General features: G+C 39.7%; 2 protein-coding genes across 3 annotated transcripts; both read left to right on the forward strand.

Moving 5' to 3' along the window:
- Positions 1-1,438: 1,438 nt before the first annotated feature.
- Positions 1,439-5,789, forward strand: rcn2 (reticulocalbin 2). Its single transcript, XM_033635393.2, has 8 exons — positions 1,439-1,509; positions 1,953-2,093; positions 2,188-2,290; positions 2,381-2,577; positions 2,662-2,775; positions 2,893-2,986; positions 3,383-3,522; positions 4,572-5,789. Exons 2-8 carry the CDS (start codon positions 1,953-1,955, stop codon positions 4,713-4,715), a joined length of 933 nt encoding a protein of 310 aa, XP_033491284.1. The 5' UTR covers positions 1,439-1,509; the 3' UTR covers positions 4,716-5,789.
- Positions 5,313-17,578, forward strand: pstpip1a (proline-serine-threonine phosphatase interacting protein 1a). Of its 2 annotated transcripts, none has more exons than XM_033635391.2 (15): positions 5,313-5,452; positions 8,302-8,402; positions 8,496-8,570; positions 8,705-8,739; positions 8,839-8,945; positions 9,080-9,142; positions 9,648-9,752; positions 13,693-13,738; positions 13,989-14,068; positions 14,598-14,696; positions 14,806-14,902; positions 15,059-15,143; positions 15,263-15,348; positions 16,742-16,839; positions 16,926-17,578. In XM_033635391.2, the coding sequence occupies exons 1-15, from the start codon at positions 5,423-5,425 to the stop codon at positions 17,055-17,057; spliced, it is 1,239 nt and encodes a 412-aa protein (XP_033491282.2). In that variant the 5' UTR covers positions 5,313-5,422; the 3' UTR covers positions 17,058-17,578. The 2 variants fall into 2 exon arrangements, with proteins under 2 accessions (XP_033491282.2, XP_033491283.2); XM_033635392.2 differs by having other exon boundaries at positions 16,745-16,839; positions 16,926-17,192.
- Positions 17,579-18,206: the final 628 nt, after the last annotated feature.

Below are 18,206 nucleotides of genomic sequence, written 5' to 3' on the forward strand. Positions count from 1 at the left end.
GATTTGCACAGCTCCTGTTAGTTATATGCAACAAACTGGGCCCTACCAGAAGATCTAAGTGTGTGCCTGAACTATGACCACCATAAAAAGCAGGTTTAAAACCCTATTAAATCAGACCTGCCTCTAAATGAATGAAGTGAATGTTACAGTTATCTCCAGCTTTGACTAAAGTACAAATATTACTTTTGGGAGGTGGAATACAGACAGATTAGTGAGCTCGAGACACAAGCACATTCATCTACCAACAGAATTATTTTCTCAGTTGCTCCTATAGATTTGCATGGGAAAACATATATCCTGTGATTTTCATACATAAAAGTTGCAGAGTTGCACACCACTGTTTTCTTTCATGGAAGATCCACTGTATACATTGACTAAAAGACATTGAATACAAAGCCAGAGGAGACATTCCTATACTTTTCCATGAATAGCAGGATATTTTTATTCATTTCATGGTTTATGACCTGTGAACAAGTGAGCTCTTTTTGCAATAAACTCAGCTGAGTGGCATTTCTGCTGGCATGTGACTTGTCTGTATTATACGTTATTCTATTGCTGTATCACATGTAGTCACTTTGATTTTTTTCCCCCTGCTTTTATGAAGTAGTTTGATCTACTTTTTCTAAGTAGCTTAACCAATCTAGATTTATTGCCAGGGTAGCTTTGCTGTAGTGCATTTATAATCAGTGTAAAGTAATTTCTGTCTTTTAAAGCTATGTTTTTAAAGCAGCTTTCCCAGCACAGTGTATTACCCTAAAACTTAAGTTAAAAGCCTAGTCCAAATTACACACCCAGTCCCTTTTACTAACCTGGTGTGGCTACACATTTTGGCAAATAAACGCCTGTCTCAATTAGAGGCCTGGTCTGGTCACCAAGCTGTTCATTTTTTTTAATAGAAGTTCTTTGGATGTATAAAACCAGGTTATTTGCTACCTCAAACTATGTGTCCATTTCTTGATTACCCTGTAAGTTATTCATATTGTTTTGTGCCTAAGGGTCCTCCGATCAAATGAATCAAAAGGGTTTTTCATAAAAATTGTTCCAAGTAGTGAGTATGGTTTTAACAGGATAAACTGGTGTTGTGTCGCTATGTGCTGTAATCATTGAGTGCCATAACTCTCTGTGATGCTCTTTCTGTCGGAGCTAGATAAAATGAATGATTCATAATTGATATATAATCTGAAGCCTATTTTTTATGTAAGTAATATTCATACTGGTTTAAATAAACAATTTGATTCTAATCTTTGCTGAGTAATAGTTTTGTGTGAAAGGAATTAAAGGCCTGTCCCATATTGACACCTGTCCCAAATAAAGGCACGTTGATTTCAGTGATGTAAGCAAATAATAACCTATGTATTGAAATTTTATGGTATTTCACAAGAAAGTAACACATACACCAAAAGAAGAAAACGTTTATTTTGAAATATGTAGCCGGAAGTGCACGTATCCTCTAGAGTAGACTGAGTAACGTTAACACTTTGTCAACACTTGAACGAAGGACTTTCCACGGTAATAACATTTTCATTTCTGTAATTTATCAGCTTATTCGCAGCTACTTTGTCACTGGCTTGTGTGGACTGTCTGCTATAACGGTGTCTAGTTATTTCGGCTAACGCTGCTAATGTCCTGTATTCTGCCTGCATGTAACGTTACATCTGTGTTTCTCAAACACAAACAGGAACCGGAATGAATTAAAACTACAGTAGATAGAATCTAGTAGTTTTAACAGGCTTTTTGTGTTATTGTCGCCCCTTCTCGTCAGCTTATTGTTGTTGTTCTTGGTAGGTTTAGCGGCTTTCATCATCATGTAGGACTCAGAAAGTTTAGCTTGTACGAACTTCCGCTAGCTGACCACAAGATGGCGCCGTTGCATTGTGGCATCTGAGTTCTCAAGAGTTTTGTAGTCAGTGTTAGCATTTCATTTACAGTTTAATAATTGTGTTACTCAACAGATGGCATCCTCTGTGTTGTTGGTGTTGCTGGTACTTCAGTTTGGATTTGCACACAGCTCTCACAAACACCTCCATGAAGATCATTACACCGGCCAGCAGCACAACCCTGAACATGACATGAACATCCTGCTGGGAGATGAGGTTTCTTAATGTTTTCTTACACTCTTCAGCCCAGTTTCTCCTCTTCATTCATCACCTGCTCACTCTTTGCTCTGCTTATTTTACGCCCATCTAGGACACTGAGGAGCTAAAGAAACTCAGCCCAGAGGAACAGAGGGAAAAGATGATGGAAATTGTGAAGCGAATTGATACGAATGGTGACAATCTGCTAAGTTCAGGTAGATGTATGTCTCTCTACATTTGAAGAAGGCAAAGATAAACAGAGGTGTTGCAAGGTCATACTCAGCCTGCTGTGTTTTTATCACCAGAGGAGATCACACTGTGGATTCAGCAGGTCTACAGGAAATACGCCCTGGATGATGCAAAGGAGCGGTTCCCTGAGTTTGACACTAACAAAGATGGTGTTGTAACGTGGGAAGAATACAACATAGTTGCTCATGACCAGCTCATTAGTTTGGATGACAGCGCTGTTCTGGATGATCCAGAGCAAGAATCTCTCAGACTTGTAAGTATACTTTATTTGTCCTGTCACATTAAACCACAGCCTGGTTATGTGTAATACCTTAACACAGGCTCACATTCCCATCAGCTCCACCTGAAGGAGAAGAGGCGCTTTGACTTTGCTGATGTGAACGGCACTCCTGGTCTTAATGTGATGGAGTTTCTTGCCTTCACCCACCCGTCTGAAGTGGATCACATGGCTGTAAGATGAATATAGCTCCTGCAAAACCTGACATGATAATGTATTATCACACACATTATAAGAGTGATTTTCATATTTCATGTTAGACTTAAATTATTTATCCTTTTTTCCAAACAGGATTTTGCCATTGAAGATGTGCTGAGTGAATATGACACTGATAAGGATGGATTCATCAGCCTGAAAGAATTTATTGGAGATGTCCGTGGTGATGGTAAGACCACAAAGTCAAAGTATTCAAAGCATTTTTTTTCCAGATTACACAAGATGCAATTTTATATCTATACATATGAAAGTTCTGAGGCACCCATCTTTTCTCCATGACCCAGAACTGATTGCCAAATAGTGTAGAAGGTGACTGCACAGCCTCTTCTGGCATAGCTAATTTTTTCTGTGGTCAGATGATGCATAAGATCTCCAATCTATAAACTGAAAGTTAAATGAAGTCTGTCTTTCCATTCAAACAGTGTAAGACTCCTAACCAGCAGCATTGCAAAGACTATCCACAAATTATTTTAAGGTATAGATGATGATCTGTTTGTTGGGAGTTTCCTCTGCTATAACCAGCTGTCGTCCCCTGAGCTGTGTTAACACTTTTTCCTCTCATCAGTGGATTCCCCTTCACAGTGGGAGATTGAAGAAACAGTGCGGTTCAAAGACCTCTATGATCAAGATAAGGATGGCAAGTTGAATCGAGACGAGCAGCTCCGCTGGGTTGCGCCTAACAGCTACGGCTCCGCAAGAGAAGAGGTGAGACTTAACTGTCCAATGTGTTGCTCAGATTTTGATGGCATAATAGATAAATATTAAAGGACCAGTGTGTCGGATTTAGCGGCATGAAGTTCAAAGTTGAGGGAAGTAGAACCTACAGTGGACTTAAGGTAATGTAACAATGCAAAAGGCCCTCTCTAGAGCCAGTGTTTGGTTTGTTCATTCTGGGCTACCGTAGAAACATGGCAACGTGCTGGGTTCTGTGGAACAAGATCTGTTGCCTATGTCGATATGAAGGGCTCATTCTAAGCTAATGAGACCACAACAATGCTCACGAAAACATCCATCCATTTTCATTTGGGGAGCAGCAGGCTGAGCAAGGTACTCCAGACATCCCTCACCCCTGCAATGCTTTCCTTCCCTTGGGTGATCCCGACATGTTCCCAGGCCAGATGAGATATATAATCCCTCCAGTGTGTTCTGGGTCTGCCCCAGGGCCTCCTACCGGTTGAAAGTGCTTGGAACACCTCTAACGGGAGGCACCCAGGAGGCATCCTGATCAGATACCCAAACCCCCTCAACTGGACCCTTTGACGTGAAGGAGCAGCGGCTCTACTACGAGTTCCTCCAGATGCCCGTGCTCCTCGCTCTGTCTCTAAAGCTGAGCCCAGCCACCTAAAGGAGGAAACTCACTTCAGCTGCTTGTATCCGCGATATCATTCTTTCGGTCACTGTCACTGTCATGACCACAGGTGAAGATTGGAACATAAACGGATGGGTAACTCGAGAACGTTGCCTTTTGCCTCAACTTCCTCTTCACCATGACAGTGCCTGCATCAATGCTGGCATCACACCAAACCGCTGTCCATGTCACACTGCATTTTACCCTCCTAATGAAACATAATAATGAGCATTATATTCCATTCCTGCCAATAGATCCTCCTAAATCCTACACACTGCTTCTTTAATCAGTAAATAGATGCTCCTTTAGCTGTTGCTTGGTAGGATTATATATCATTTCTCCCCATGGTGCTCGGGCAGATTATTTACTGATTTCTGTTTGCTTGTTTTGCTCATGTCATCAACAGGCTCTTCACCTCATCAAGGAAATGGACTTCGACAGAGACGGGCAGATCTCAGTGGCTGAAGTTTTGAAAAACCAAGAAACATTCATGAACAGTGAAGTGACAGACTACGGCAGACAGCTGCACGTATCACACGATGAATTATAACTTTATATTTTTGTGAAGTTCCTTATATGTGTCATTGATTATGTAATGTTGTTTATTTCCTGTGTTGCACTTAAGTTCTTGCAGTGTATTGACATCATTGCTGATCTTGTCCGTCAACCATCATTTGTCATATTGATTATGGACTAAATGGCAGGAAAACACACATTGCAACACAAGCATGATACATTACTGACTCACTTACACACCTCTGAACTGATCACAGTGTTGTGTAAGCAAATTCTGAACAAAATAGTACCTGTTGCAGTGCTGTTAAATTGGATTGCATAATCTCCCAAGCCACTCCTGTTATTTTGTCCACTCAAACACACACACATATCCTGAAGAGCAGGGAACTGGGAACATGCTTGTAACCACAAGAAATTTAAGTTTGCTTTGATCACATTTATTCAACAGCTTTGTTGAACTGTCACTGTGTCATCATAAGTTGTCTTCTCACATGTGCCCAAAGTGAACCGACACGAGTCTCAGTCCAGTTGTGGTAACCGTTGACATGTTGCAGCTCTTCCTCATTTAAATCAAATGAGTAAGTGAGTGAGTGTTGCTGTTTGGCAGCTGGTTTCCTGAATGTGTCATGATCCGTTTCACTTGTTGCAGCGAGCAACAGCCTGCCTCACTGCCAGGCGTTATAAAGTGACTTGAAGTTGAGTGGATTCTCCAACGGGGACTATTTTTTAACCGCTGCCAAGATGAAATTAGAATTCAAAGATGCCTTTTGGGTGAGTTAGTAGGTCTTCTTTTGGAGGATGTTTATTTTCAGAGCTTAAGTTGACTGTTTGTTACTGAGCTGTGAAGTCAGTGTTGTATTCAGTATGATTAGTGGAGTTTTGAGGTGATATCATTCCACTTCTACTGTATTTATGCTTTTCATTTTGTCTGGACAGTATCACTGTACCATTTACTAGTTATATCTGTAGCCTATCTCTGACTACAGTTAGCTAACCACTCTGTCCTGTCTTTAGAGTAATATTCTTTGCTGTCTTTCCTTTGACTCACACTGAAACTCACCGAACAGGTGCTGAATTGTCGCTTGGATTAAAACATTAACTTTTGAAATGTTTGCAGTGTTGATAAGTGAAACAATTGTTTTTAATCTCTGGGTGTGTGTAAAATATCTATCTAAAACAAGGTGTGTCACACAAACTAAACAGCTCTGTCTCAGTAGAAGATTTTAAAAATAGTGTTATGGTGGTCACAGTGTTCTTAAGATTGTTCAGGGTTTCCTGTCAATCAGGCTAATCTCATCTTCCTTACTGCACTGGATGTGCCTTTTGTCTTCTCACCTCTCACCGCCTTCTCAGACAACAACGCAGCAGACCACAACTCAAAATGTTCATGTAACCATTTGCTAACTCTGTACAATTCTTTTACAGTAACTGTAAGTAAAGCATCAGGAACTGACCGATCAGAAACAAAAATCAGCTCTATTGTGGCTTTGGTTTACGCAGTGAAGTCATGTGCTTCCCTTTTCCTCTTCATTCTCACCTTGCTATCAGGACTATCAATTAAAATGTAACTCAGTCACAATGCAGTCAAGCATCAGAGATTTGTGCACTTCCACATCTCTCAAACTTCAGCAAGAAATGAATACTTCAACACGAACGGGGGTTTTTGGTACTTCTCCCGCTTGGTTGATTTCCATTCAGACCCCAGCAGCAGCAGCAGCAGCAGCAGCATGTAACAATTTCCATTTGCCTTGATGAGATACCACCACAATACCTCTATGTGGAAAATCTCACAAGGCGTCAAAGTAAAAGTTGCAGTTATCTATCATTTAAATCAGGGGTGTCAGACATATGGCCCACTGGATGACTTTGCACTGTAATGTGATGCACTTGTGAAGGCTAAGAGATGACAGGTTTAGGAGCATGTTAAACAGTGAATACTCTGCTTCATTTAAAAGGCTGTTTCAGAGGCTTTTCACCCCGACCAGAATACAGTTCCATGAAAAAAAATAATGAACATTTAAAGCGGTCATATTTATTAAAGAAACCATAAAACTTCAATTACTAGCCTGGGCTATTATCTGCTTAAACTGCTGAACTCAACAGGCTTATATTTGAGACAGGCCTTTAATTCATTTTTATACAAAACTCTTGCTCAGCAAAGATCAGAGAATACAATCCAATTGTCTTTTGAACCAGTGTGAATATTACATGTATAAAAATTAGGGTTTGAATAACATATCAGTTATGTGTTATGACACTTGTTTTACGGCACACCAACACAACACCACTTTATCCTGTTAAAACAATAATCATAACTTGATTATCATAAAAAAAAACACTTCCTGGGTGATCAAGGAAGAGACACATATTCTGACGTTATGACAGCTTCAGAAAACGGAAGTTGCCACTTGTATTTCCATCATGCTGGTGAATTTAAATAACTTGTGGTTGTCTGTGGTACTCATGGTTTCAGTAAAATGATATCAACCGAGCTAACGATGTGTAGCATCTCCATATAGACAAAAATAAAACATTTATATTCATATGCACAATCTAAACAGTGAACTAATGTTAGCTCCAGTGGGTAGCCAACAGTCTGGTTTTATACACCCAAAGAGCATCTATAAAAACAATTGCTTGGCAACCAGACCAGGGGTCTCATTTAAAAAACAGTGCATAGGATCCACACTAGAAATGTATGTACAGACAAATACCAAAAAATATTATATAATTTCAACAATCAGGCTTCCACCTCATCATCTATGTCGCCAATTTTCGTCTCCAAAATGTTTGTAAGCGAGGGGCAAAGTTTCTCCCATCAAGTCTGCTTTTATAAACCACAACTTCTGCGTGGGAAGTGGTGTACGCCACTTTCAGGCCTCGTTTTTGTGCGTACGTAATGTTTATAAATGAGACCCCAGGCCTTTATTTGTCAAAATGTGTAGCAACACCAGACTAGTAAAAGGGACTGGGTGTTTAATTAGGACTAGGCAACATGTTGCAATACATTGAAATCCCAGAATCTGTGTAATCTTTTATCTAATAACAGTATTAGTTGAACACTAACACTGCCAAATTTGAATTGTAAATGGTTTGCAAGGCAGGGGTTAATTTAACCTGCTTCCTCAATAGCTTCCACTTTAGTGTGGTGTGGTGATGTCAGCATGACTACACATGTGTGTAAGTGTGTGGAAAAATGCACATGTAATGACAGGTAGTAGTAGACTAATTGAATGTGGAAAAACTTACACATATGGTTTGACAATGCACTCATTCTTTTTATCACACCTCAGGCTGTTCATCATCTGCTTTGTGAATGGATTCAGAATATTTTCAGAAAGTACTTTTAAAAGAAATTAAAGGGTATAATTTGACTGTGTTGTTATTTATTGGTTATTATGCACTGGTTTTACTGCTGCGGACCACTTGAGATCAAACTATTATGTGGCCTATGAACTGAAATGAGTTTGACACCCCTGATTTAAATCATCATCAATCATCTTTCTGGGTAAAGAAACTAATATTGACTTTTATTCTTCATTATTTGTGGTTTGTATTAAGGCTCAATTCCCTGTAAACATTTCTTCTTATCACTAAAAGTATGCGTATTATGGTTCCAGGGAGTGGACTTCATCAGTAATATCGGGTATGAGACCATCAGTCAGAGACTCCATGATGGTCGACGAACATGTAAAGACATGGAGGAGCTCTTGAAAATGAGGTGGGCACACAAATTTCCAATGAATTGGTCTTGATGAAAACTTGTGACCGCAGTGTGAAGTGACTCAGATCTGATGTGGTTTTGTCCATATAGGGCATCAGCAGAAGAGAAATATGGCAAGGAACTGGTCACAATTGCCCGCAAGGCCGGAGGTTTATATGAGATCTGGTGGGTGTTTGTGCATCAGAGCAATGATATACACATTATTAATATTTATAAGTCAAAGCAATGCATTTATTCTGCACTGCACAACTGGCAGACAACAGTGCATGTAAAATGTATTCATCATTTTATCTTCACAGCACTTTGAGGTCATCTTTTGATGAAATGAGAACACGTAAGCACAGGATATATTTCCTGTATCTTTTTTTTTCCTGTGTATTCCATACATCTCTCAGTCAGTTCTGAGTTTTTATTTGTATGTCTTATTTTTCAGAAATCGAAAATGTAGGAAACGCACACATTCAGCTGTCTACAGCTCTAAAGGACGAGGTGAAGAGAATGGAGCAGTTTAGAGAGCGACAGAAAGAACAGAGAAAAAAGGTACCAGTGAGAAGCTTTTTTCTTTTTTCTCTCGTTTGCATACAGAGGAAATCTAAAAAGAGCTGCCACTCTGGGTGTGGTTTTATGATGATGTTGACAATGTTATGTTCTGACAATGGTTCTTCACTTCTCAGTTTGAAGTCATCATGGAGAAGGTCCAGAAGACAAAAGTCTCCCTCTACAAGAAAACAATAGACGTAAGGTCAACTCATATTATCATGATGATCTGTGTGATTACACCTCATGTGCCTGCAGGCCCTTGTTAACAAAGTTTCAGTGAGTGTATTCATACTACTATTTATATATTTGTGGCAGTGGTAAACAGCATGCGTGCATTTCAGGAGTGCAGCTACATCCTGCTTGTAACTAAAGAAGTGCATTCTGAAAAGACCTTAACAGATAAGCCTGGCTGTACACATAGATGAGACGTACAAGAGGAAGATGGTTTCGCAAGATAATAAGTACATGCCAGTCATAACACTTTGGCGTGATGAACACATTAAGGATCTTGAGTTCATACTTCTCTTTGCTCAGAAGAAGGAAGTGAGGTCTAACTTGATGTACTTTGTCTTTTCTGCAGATACCTCTTTCTCAGTACAGCTTGCCCCCCCTTTTCCTGTCAAGGGTTCATAGAGCAAAGATCTGTTGAACAAAGCATGGGTGTTAAAGTTTCAGATGGTTTCTGTTCTGTTTCCCTCCCAGTCTAAAAGATCCTACGAGCAGCGCTGCAAGGAGGCAGATGAGGCAGAGCAAACTGCAGAGAAGATGGGCAACGCTCCTACGGCCACTCCCAAACAGATCGAGAAGGTAAATCTGTGCTGTGGTTTGCTTCAGCAGAGATCCAGTGCAGTGATTTCAACTCAGTAATGACTTTCTAAAACGATACATGTGTTACGTCCAATCAATGAATTATCCACAGGCTACTAGACACAACATGTCCTTTTTCCACTGAAAAAGTTTTCTCTCAGTGTACAGTGTGTGTACTGGCGGTTTCAAGGTTCCACTTTACACCTTGTGTGAGTCACATATTTGATCATGATTAGTTTTCAAAGTAGTTATGGTGTCACAAATTCCTGCTCGTTCGTACCTTGGATGTATAAAGAGAACTGGATACAGGATTGGAGGCGGCACCCTGTCATTCTTATTTAAGTTGTTCAGTGGTGCAAAAAAAAAAAAAGTCAAACTGCCATGCATAAAATAACCTGGATGACTGGCACTACTTCTGCACTGTTTGGCCTGTACAGCAAGCGCACAAGAAACTTCCGGTGTCCAAGCCGGCTACTCCAAGTTAAGCACTCCGCTAACTTGAATGGGGATGAAAGGATTCACACCGACCCTCACTTGAGAAAGCAATGCTCTTGTCCCACAAGATTATAAGGCCAACTAAGGTCAAACTTGACAGTGTCCCAAAACGTCAACAACCAACGCATCCAGGGTACCTTGTACATCCTATCTGGATGTGGACGGTCTATGACCTAACGTCAATATGTGATGAGGTCAGGGTGAGAATGTGTTGTCTCAGCTGATGTGACACTTAAAAAAACTGTATCCACTGATTTAGAGAGAGTTAATACGATAAGTCAGTGTAAGTCAGTAGGGAAAAGTCAACCTGAGCTGGCTTGTTCCCAGTAAATGATTTAATCCTTACGATTATGTACTCCTTCAAAATAAAGCTTTGTATTTGTCTTTTTAAGAAAAAGAACAACCAGCCTATCTAGAGATCAATAAATTGCATACCATTTGTATATACAGACATACAACACTGCTGTGGAACTCACAATGTTGACTTCATTGGTCTTAGTCTATGCCAGTGGTTCTCAAATTGTGTGTCGCGGCACACTGGTTTGCTGTGATGCCAATGCAGGTGTGCCATTGTGATAACCACACATTATTATAGCAATATTCAACTGGCCCTGTACTAAAAGTTGTCAATGAATTTTTAATTGACTGTATCAGTATGTTGTGCACCCACTTCTTAATAAAGAGGCAAACTCTAGATAAAAATATATTATGTAATTGAATTTAATTTAAAATTCCTTCACTGGGGAACGTATTCGTAATCAATCAATCAATCAATCAATTTTATTTATAAAGCCCAATATCACAAATCACAATTTGCCTCACAGGGCTTTACAGCATACGACATCCCTCTGTCCTTATGACCCTCGCAGCGGATAAGGAAAAACTCCCCAAAAAAAACCCTTTAACGGGGAAAAAAAAACGGTAGAAACCTCAGGAAGAGCAACTGAGGAGGGATCCCTCTTCCAGGATGGACAGACGTGCAATAGATGTCGTACAGAACAGATCAGCATAATAAATTAACAGTAATCCGTATGACACAATGAGACAGAGAGAGACAGAGAGAGAGACAGAGAGAGAGATGCAGGTAATAACAGTAGCTTACAACAACATTATTGAAAGTAATAATATTATAGTTATAGTTCTGGCTACTGTGGTACAATATGTTGAAAGTATGTATTAATATCTGGCAGTATACATGTGTGACAATAGTCATATGTGTATAATAACAGTAGAAGTATGACTAATGACTAATGATGGCAGCAGCAGCAGGAGGCATCTGGCAGGACCACGGCAGCAGCACAACCACACACGTCACGCTGTCCAGGCACCGCTGCAATATGAGTTAATCTGAGAGACAGTGGAGCACAAAGGCTCCGGAGAAGAAGCCGAGTTAGTGACATCCAGAATGGCCGAGTTAGCAAGATGCAGTAATAGAATACGAGAGAGAGAGAGAGAGAGAGAGAGAGAGAGAGAGAGAGAGAGAGAGAGAGAGAGAGAGAGAGAAGGAGAGAAGGTGCCCGGTGTATTATAGGGGGGTCCTCCGGCAGACTAGGCCTAAGTCAGCCTAACTAGGGGCTGGTACAGTGCAAGCCTGAGCCAGCCCTAACTAGCTTATAAGCTTATAAGCCTAACTAATAAGCTTTATCAAAGAGGAAAGTCTTAAGTCTAGTCTTAAATGTGGAGACGGTGTCTGCCTCCCGGACCGTAACAGGAAGATGATTCCACAGGAGAGGAGCCTGATAGCTGAAGGCTCTGGCTCCTGATCTACTTTTGGAGACTTTAGGGACCACGAGTAACCCTGCACTCTCAGAGCGCAGTGTTCTGGTGGGATAATATGGCACTATGAGCTCACTAAGATATGATGGAGCTTGACCATTTAGAGCTTTATAAGTTAACAGTAGGATTTTAAATTCAATTCTGGATTTTACAGGGAGCCAGTGCAGAGAAGCTAAAACAGGAGAAATATGATCTTGTTTCTTAGTTCCTGTTAGTACACGTGCTGCTGCATTCTGAATTAGCTGGAGAGTTTTTAAGGACTTACTAGAGCTACCTGATAATAGAGAGTTACAGTAATCCAGCCTAGAGGTAACAAAAGCGTGGACCAATTTTTCTGCATCTTTTCGGGTCAGGATAGGCCTAATTTTCGCAATATTACGCAGATGAAAAAATGCAGTCCGTGAGGTTTGTTTTAAATGAGAATTAAAAGACAAATCTTGATCAAATATTACTCCGAGGTTTCTTACGGTAGTGCTAGAGGCCAGAGCAATGACATCTAGAGAAACTATATCATCAGATAAAGAGTCTCTGAGTTGTTTGGGGCCAAGAACAATAACTTCAGTTTTGTCTGAATTTAACATCAGGAAATTGGTGCTCATCCAAGTTTTTATGTCTTTAAGGCAGTTATGGAGTTTAGTTAATTGATTACTTTCTTCTGGCTTCATCAATAAATACAACTGAGTATCATCCGCATAACAATGGAAATTTAGAGTGATTTCTAATGATGTTACCTAAAGGAAGCATATATAGAGTAAATAGGATTGGTCCGAGCACAGAACCTTGCGGAACTCCAAAACAAACTTTGGTACGTAAGGATGATTCATTATGAACATCAACAAACTGAAAACAATCAGATAAATAAGATTTAAACCAGCTTAGTGCAGAACCTTTTAGGCCAATTAAGTGATCCAGTCTCTGCAGTAGAATTTGATGGTCAATTGTGTCAAACGGCGCACTAAGATCTAATAAAACAAGTACAGAGACAAGTCCTTTGTCTGAAGCAATCAGAAGGTCATTTGTAATTTTAACTAGTGCTGTCTCAGTGCTATGATGCACTCTAAATCCTGACTGAAATTCCTCAAATAAATTATTATCATAGAGAAAATCACACAGCTGGCCTGCGACTACTTTCTCAAGGATCTTTGACATAAAGGGAAGATTAGATATTGGTCTATAACCGTAACCATTTGCATGTGAGAATTGCAAATGTGTGACATGTGGCCTGTCCACAGGTGTACCTTTGGCACAAAAAGTTTGAAAAGCACTGGTCTATGCACATCAGATAATTAGTAATATTAACTGTAAAATAAGACACCAAAGTACATCAATATGCAAATCCTTGACTCTCAATATTGATATTGTTTTCAGCAAACCTATACACTACAACAGCACTATAGAACTTCAGTTATGACTTTTGTTTTGGTGTGCCACCCCAAGATTTTCAGTGGCCCCATTCAGCCACCCCTATGGAAAATGTCTAGGAGCGCCACTGCTGAATTAACAAAAAGAGCATCACAGTCTTTGCATTTTTTTGACACAAAGAATCAGAATGTTATATTCAAAGATTATGTTGAAACGTACTTACACAATAAACTAGATTTCCTTTAACGGGAAAATTACAGTTTTACAGCTATAAAGGCAATGTGTAATTTTGTATTTTCTTTCTCAGATGAACAACAAATCTAAACAGTGCAGAGAAGCTGCAGTGGAGGCTGGTAAGAACAAATAAGTCGAGTGAAATGCTGCACCTTGTTGTTACATGTAGGAAGCCGCTATGGTTTACCAGAACGTTTTTTACTTTTTTACTTTCTTACTTTCTTTTTTTCTGAGGATGGTGGTTACATTTCCTTCCCTTTTAGCAGGGATTCCAGAAATAGAGCTAACGGCAGCACAAAAATAAACCCTCAAACTTTATTTAAGTGCATTTATTCTTTTATTAAAATAAATTATTCCACTTGTCTTCAGAGAAACAGTACAAATCAAACATTGAACAGCTGGACAGGATTCGTCAAGAGTGGGAGTCGACACACATCAGCACATGTGAGGTAAAGTATAAGCTGTATTTCTCCTCTGACTGTATTTATCCAGTGAGGATTGCACACTGCCGCTTGATGCATTTCAAAATGTACTGACTTAGACCAAGAGTGGCAATACCCGAGGCCTGGGTCAATGAGGATGTGCTTTACTTCCTATAAGCAGAGTTTAAAGTGAGTCACTAATGAGTTTCCGGGCAACAAAGTTTTCCTACATGTGATAACATCAACAAAACTGAAGCAGCCATTCAACTACTTTATTCATCCCTATTAAAGAGGTCAACTGGAGTTTGCAACACTAGATAATACACATAGGAAACAGTTAAAATATTACACATAATAATACATTTAAAACTATGAGGCATTAAAAATCACTCTAATGACAGCTATGAATGTTTGAGTTGACAATCCACAGAAACTAAAGGCCATGCTGGATGCTTCTGTTGTGCAAGAAATTGCCAGTTGCATCAATATATTTCAGAAGTGCACATACAGTCTTTCCAAGATTATTCAGTGTTTTTCCTGTCTTCTTGTTTTGCAGATGTTTCAGCTGCAGGAAGAAGACCGCCTCAGCGTACTAAGGAATTCTTTGTGGGTGCACTGTAACCAGTTATCAATGCAGAGTGTGAATGACGATGAGGTGTGTGCAGCTGTTCTCACACATCTGTATGGGGCAGACCCTCAGCAAAGCCCTCCAGTATACCCTCCTGCATGTTTTAAACTCACCTTTTGACAAACTGCTCTTTCAGTGTTACGAGAATGTGAGGAAAATACTGGAAAAGTGTGACATCACCACGGACAACAACTGCTTTGTGGAGATGAAAAGCACCGGCTCGACCCCCTCAGGTAGGCGCCTGCCCTGTGGTTTTCCTGATTTCGATTTGAATATGTTCCGTGGTGGAAATTTTAATATTATCGCTCAGCTGCTGTGCTGAGTGTTTGACACCTTTTGAAACAGGTGATGGATTGTGTGAACTGAATTTCAGTGGTGCTTTTTTACAGCTCCAATCGAGTACGAAAGTTACTACGACAGGGATGCTACGGATGACAGAAACGGCAGCGCTGGATTTGTAGGAGTGATGAAAAGGTCAGGATTACACAAAGGCGAGCACTGTTACCAAATGACAGATGGTGACAATTATGATTACACAGTGTCCTTTATCCTCACTTAACCTAGTCTCACTCAGTACTTTCCCCAATTTGCAGGTTTTCAAATCTTCTGCAGTCAAACTGTTCCAGTGGATCCAAACTCAGCATCAATGAACCAGCCACACAACCTACTGGTATAGTAGGTGAGTAAAGTCATTCAAGTGACACTGCGATTTCCAAAATGGTGACAGATAGGAATGTGAAAGCCACTTGATTCTTGAACTACAAAGTGTGGAGCAACTATAAGTTACTTACTTAGTTATTATTCTAGAGATTCACAGGTAAGGGTCCTTGTAGTCTAGGAAACAGGATTATAAATTTATGTGAGGTTCCCAAACCTATATGTACCCAAATACTTTATTTAATATGATGATTTAAAATGCCACATTTGTTCTGAATGGTCTAAAATAGGAAAACTAAACATGCCTGCCGGGGGGCCACCTTTGTACACGGCCAGGGGCCTCCGTCATTAATTATAATATTTATCAAATAAAATGAATAAACAAGGCAAATCCAGTCGCAGCAGTCCTGTATAGGTGAGGTGTATGCAGGGGCGTTTCTAGGATTTTAGGCCAGTTTTAACTGTAACACATGTTACTTTTAATTCCTTTCCTGTAGAAATAAATGAAATATAGATCAAAATATATGTATATGTAAGTCTTGAAAACTCTTGCAATCAAACTTTGAGCAAGTATCTAGCAGTATAACTTTAAACTTTATAGATAAAATGAAAAAAACAAAACACACTTTTATAAAATACTCAACATGAGGATTTTTGATTCATGGGGAAAAATGCAAACTCTGTGTTTACTAAATGACTTGCATGTGACTTTTTTACGCTGCATATGTGCGTATGTATTAGATATTTAACTTGTGATTTCATAGATACCAAATACGTTATTGTGCTCCTTGAAGTTTCTGAGATACAGCCATTTTCTTATCAAACTATATTTAGTCTTTGGGCACATGGGACTACTGTTTTTTTCCTAAAATATAATGAAATATATATATAAAAACCACAGAAGTCCCATGTGCCCACAGACTAAATATAGTATGGTAACAAAAACTCACTTTTCGGCCAACAGTCTGACCACGTTTGAAAATTTCCTCTGATTTGTATTTTGGCAAACCTTAAGAACACTTCCACCAAAGGGAAATTCAGGATTTCTGTTGCAGGCAAAAATGGGTTTAGCCTACACATAAACAGTTGCAGGACCACATGTTTTGTACCAAAATAAGTATCGTAACAGTATTCACTTTTAAATATGAAACAGTTTAAAATAACATCCAAGTTATAGTCAGTTCAAGTAAACACATTTGACATGTGACAGGTGGTGTTGATGAGGGGCTGTCAGGGTACATTAGATAAAAAAAGCTTTACACCACCACTATCAAACCGTTTGCTCAGCTTGCCAATGATCTACTGAGATATCTTACTATCAGCTTAGTCGCTGGTTTGGGCAGAAAGTTGCAAATTACGTGCAGCTTCACACAGTAAGTAAACCAGTGCTGATTATGTCCTGTCCAACTCCTCAGCAGAGACATCAGACGGAGTATATGCCTCCGTTAATACTTGTCAGGACTCCCAGCTGAGCAGTGAGGGGTACCAGGTCATATACGACTACGTGGCACAGGTCAGCTCCAACATGAGACACTTTACATGTTCTCTTTATTTATTTTGAGGTTTATCTGTTGACTGAATGTTTCTTTCTTTGTTCAGGGGGACGATGAGCTCACTGTGTCCGTCGGGGACGTTGTGGTCGTCATAGAACAAGGTGATGACGGCTGGTGGACGGTGAGCAGAAACGGCCTCACTGGATTGGTCCCGGGCTCTTACCTTGCCAAAGAATGAGCTTACCTGACATTCCTTATGTAATATTTTGTAATGGCATTGTCATTTCAAACTCCCTTATCTGATGTTCATATTTGTGTTGCATGTATCGTTAAAGGCCCTATAAGTAGGATTTAAAATGTCAAACTCTCCACCTGTGATATGGTGGCATCATGACAGACACTGCGACAGAGATCATGTGACTGAAGAGCTGACTGTTCCGGTTTGTCTTTTTATCCTTCGGATAGGGGTTGTCATGTACAGTAGCTCAAGGCAGTGTTGAATGATGATTTATTTATTGCTATGGCACATATTCATATGACTTTGCCCTCGTTGCTGGTGTGTTGAGTGCTCCTCATACCACTGACAGCTGGGAGATTAAGAGATCTGTTGCACGAGATCGCTGCACTAAGTTTATTCATATACTGTTGTATTCTTGTGTATCTGTGCAGTGTTTGATTTCTATTGTTGGCCTGTATATAATTTCTATGTGTAGTTATTGTTTCTATTCTGAATGCTAATAAGAATTATTTGTAAATGGGCATTTATTTGTATTTATTTATCATGACAGACATTTTTAAAGGATTACTTTTCCACAAAATTATCATTTGTAGATCAATTAGTCGTGCTGTGTTATCTTGAATGCGTGGAGAAAACATTGTTTTTCTTGCATGCCTCCAGGACCAACAGTGAACATATTGATTTATTGATTGGGGGCCACATTTAACAACAGCAAAACTACATCAAAATATGAGTTTACAAACTCTCACACAACCCGTGCAGTACAGTTCAAGTCTCTTTTATCCAGTCATATGCTCGGTGTTTCCCAAACACATGCATTTTGACCAAAAAACCCTTAGTACAGGAGTTTTTTGCCAACGTTTTTTGGGAAAATGCATGTGTTTGGGAAGTACTGGCACAAAGTGACTTTGCCAAGTAGGACATGTTCCTGGATCAACATTGTGATCAACCAGTCACAGCCTTCTGACATTATCTGTGTGCTGCTCCTGTGCTTCTTTAAAAAGTATTTTGTGCTTTGTCTGAACTAGTTTTCCAAATTTAAATTATTACAATTGAACAAAATCCTCAGTAACACTGAACAAAATCCTTATGAGCTGCAGGGTTAGCGAGTTAGCTTGCTGAGAAAGTAGGCTGTAAAAATGTGTTAAT

Source organism: Epinephelus lanceolatus, chromosome 5 (genome assembly GCF_041903045.1).
Source record: "Epinephelus lanceolatus isolate andai-2023 chromosome 5, ASM4190304v1, whole genome shotgun sequence".
Taxonomy (NCBI): Eukaryota; Metazoa; Chordata; class Actinopteri; order Perciformes; family Serranidae; genus Epinephelus; species Epinephelus lanceolatus.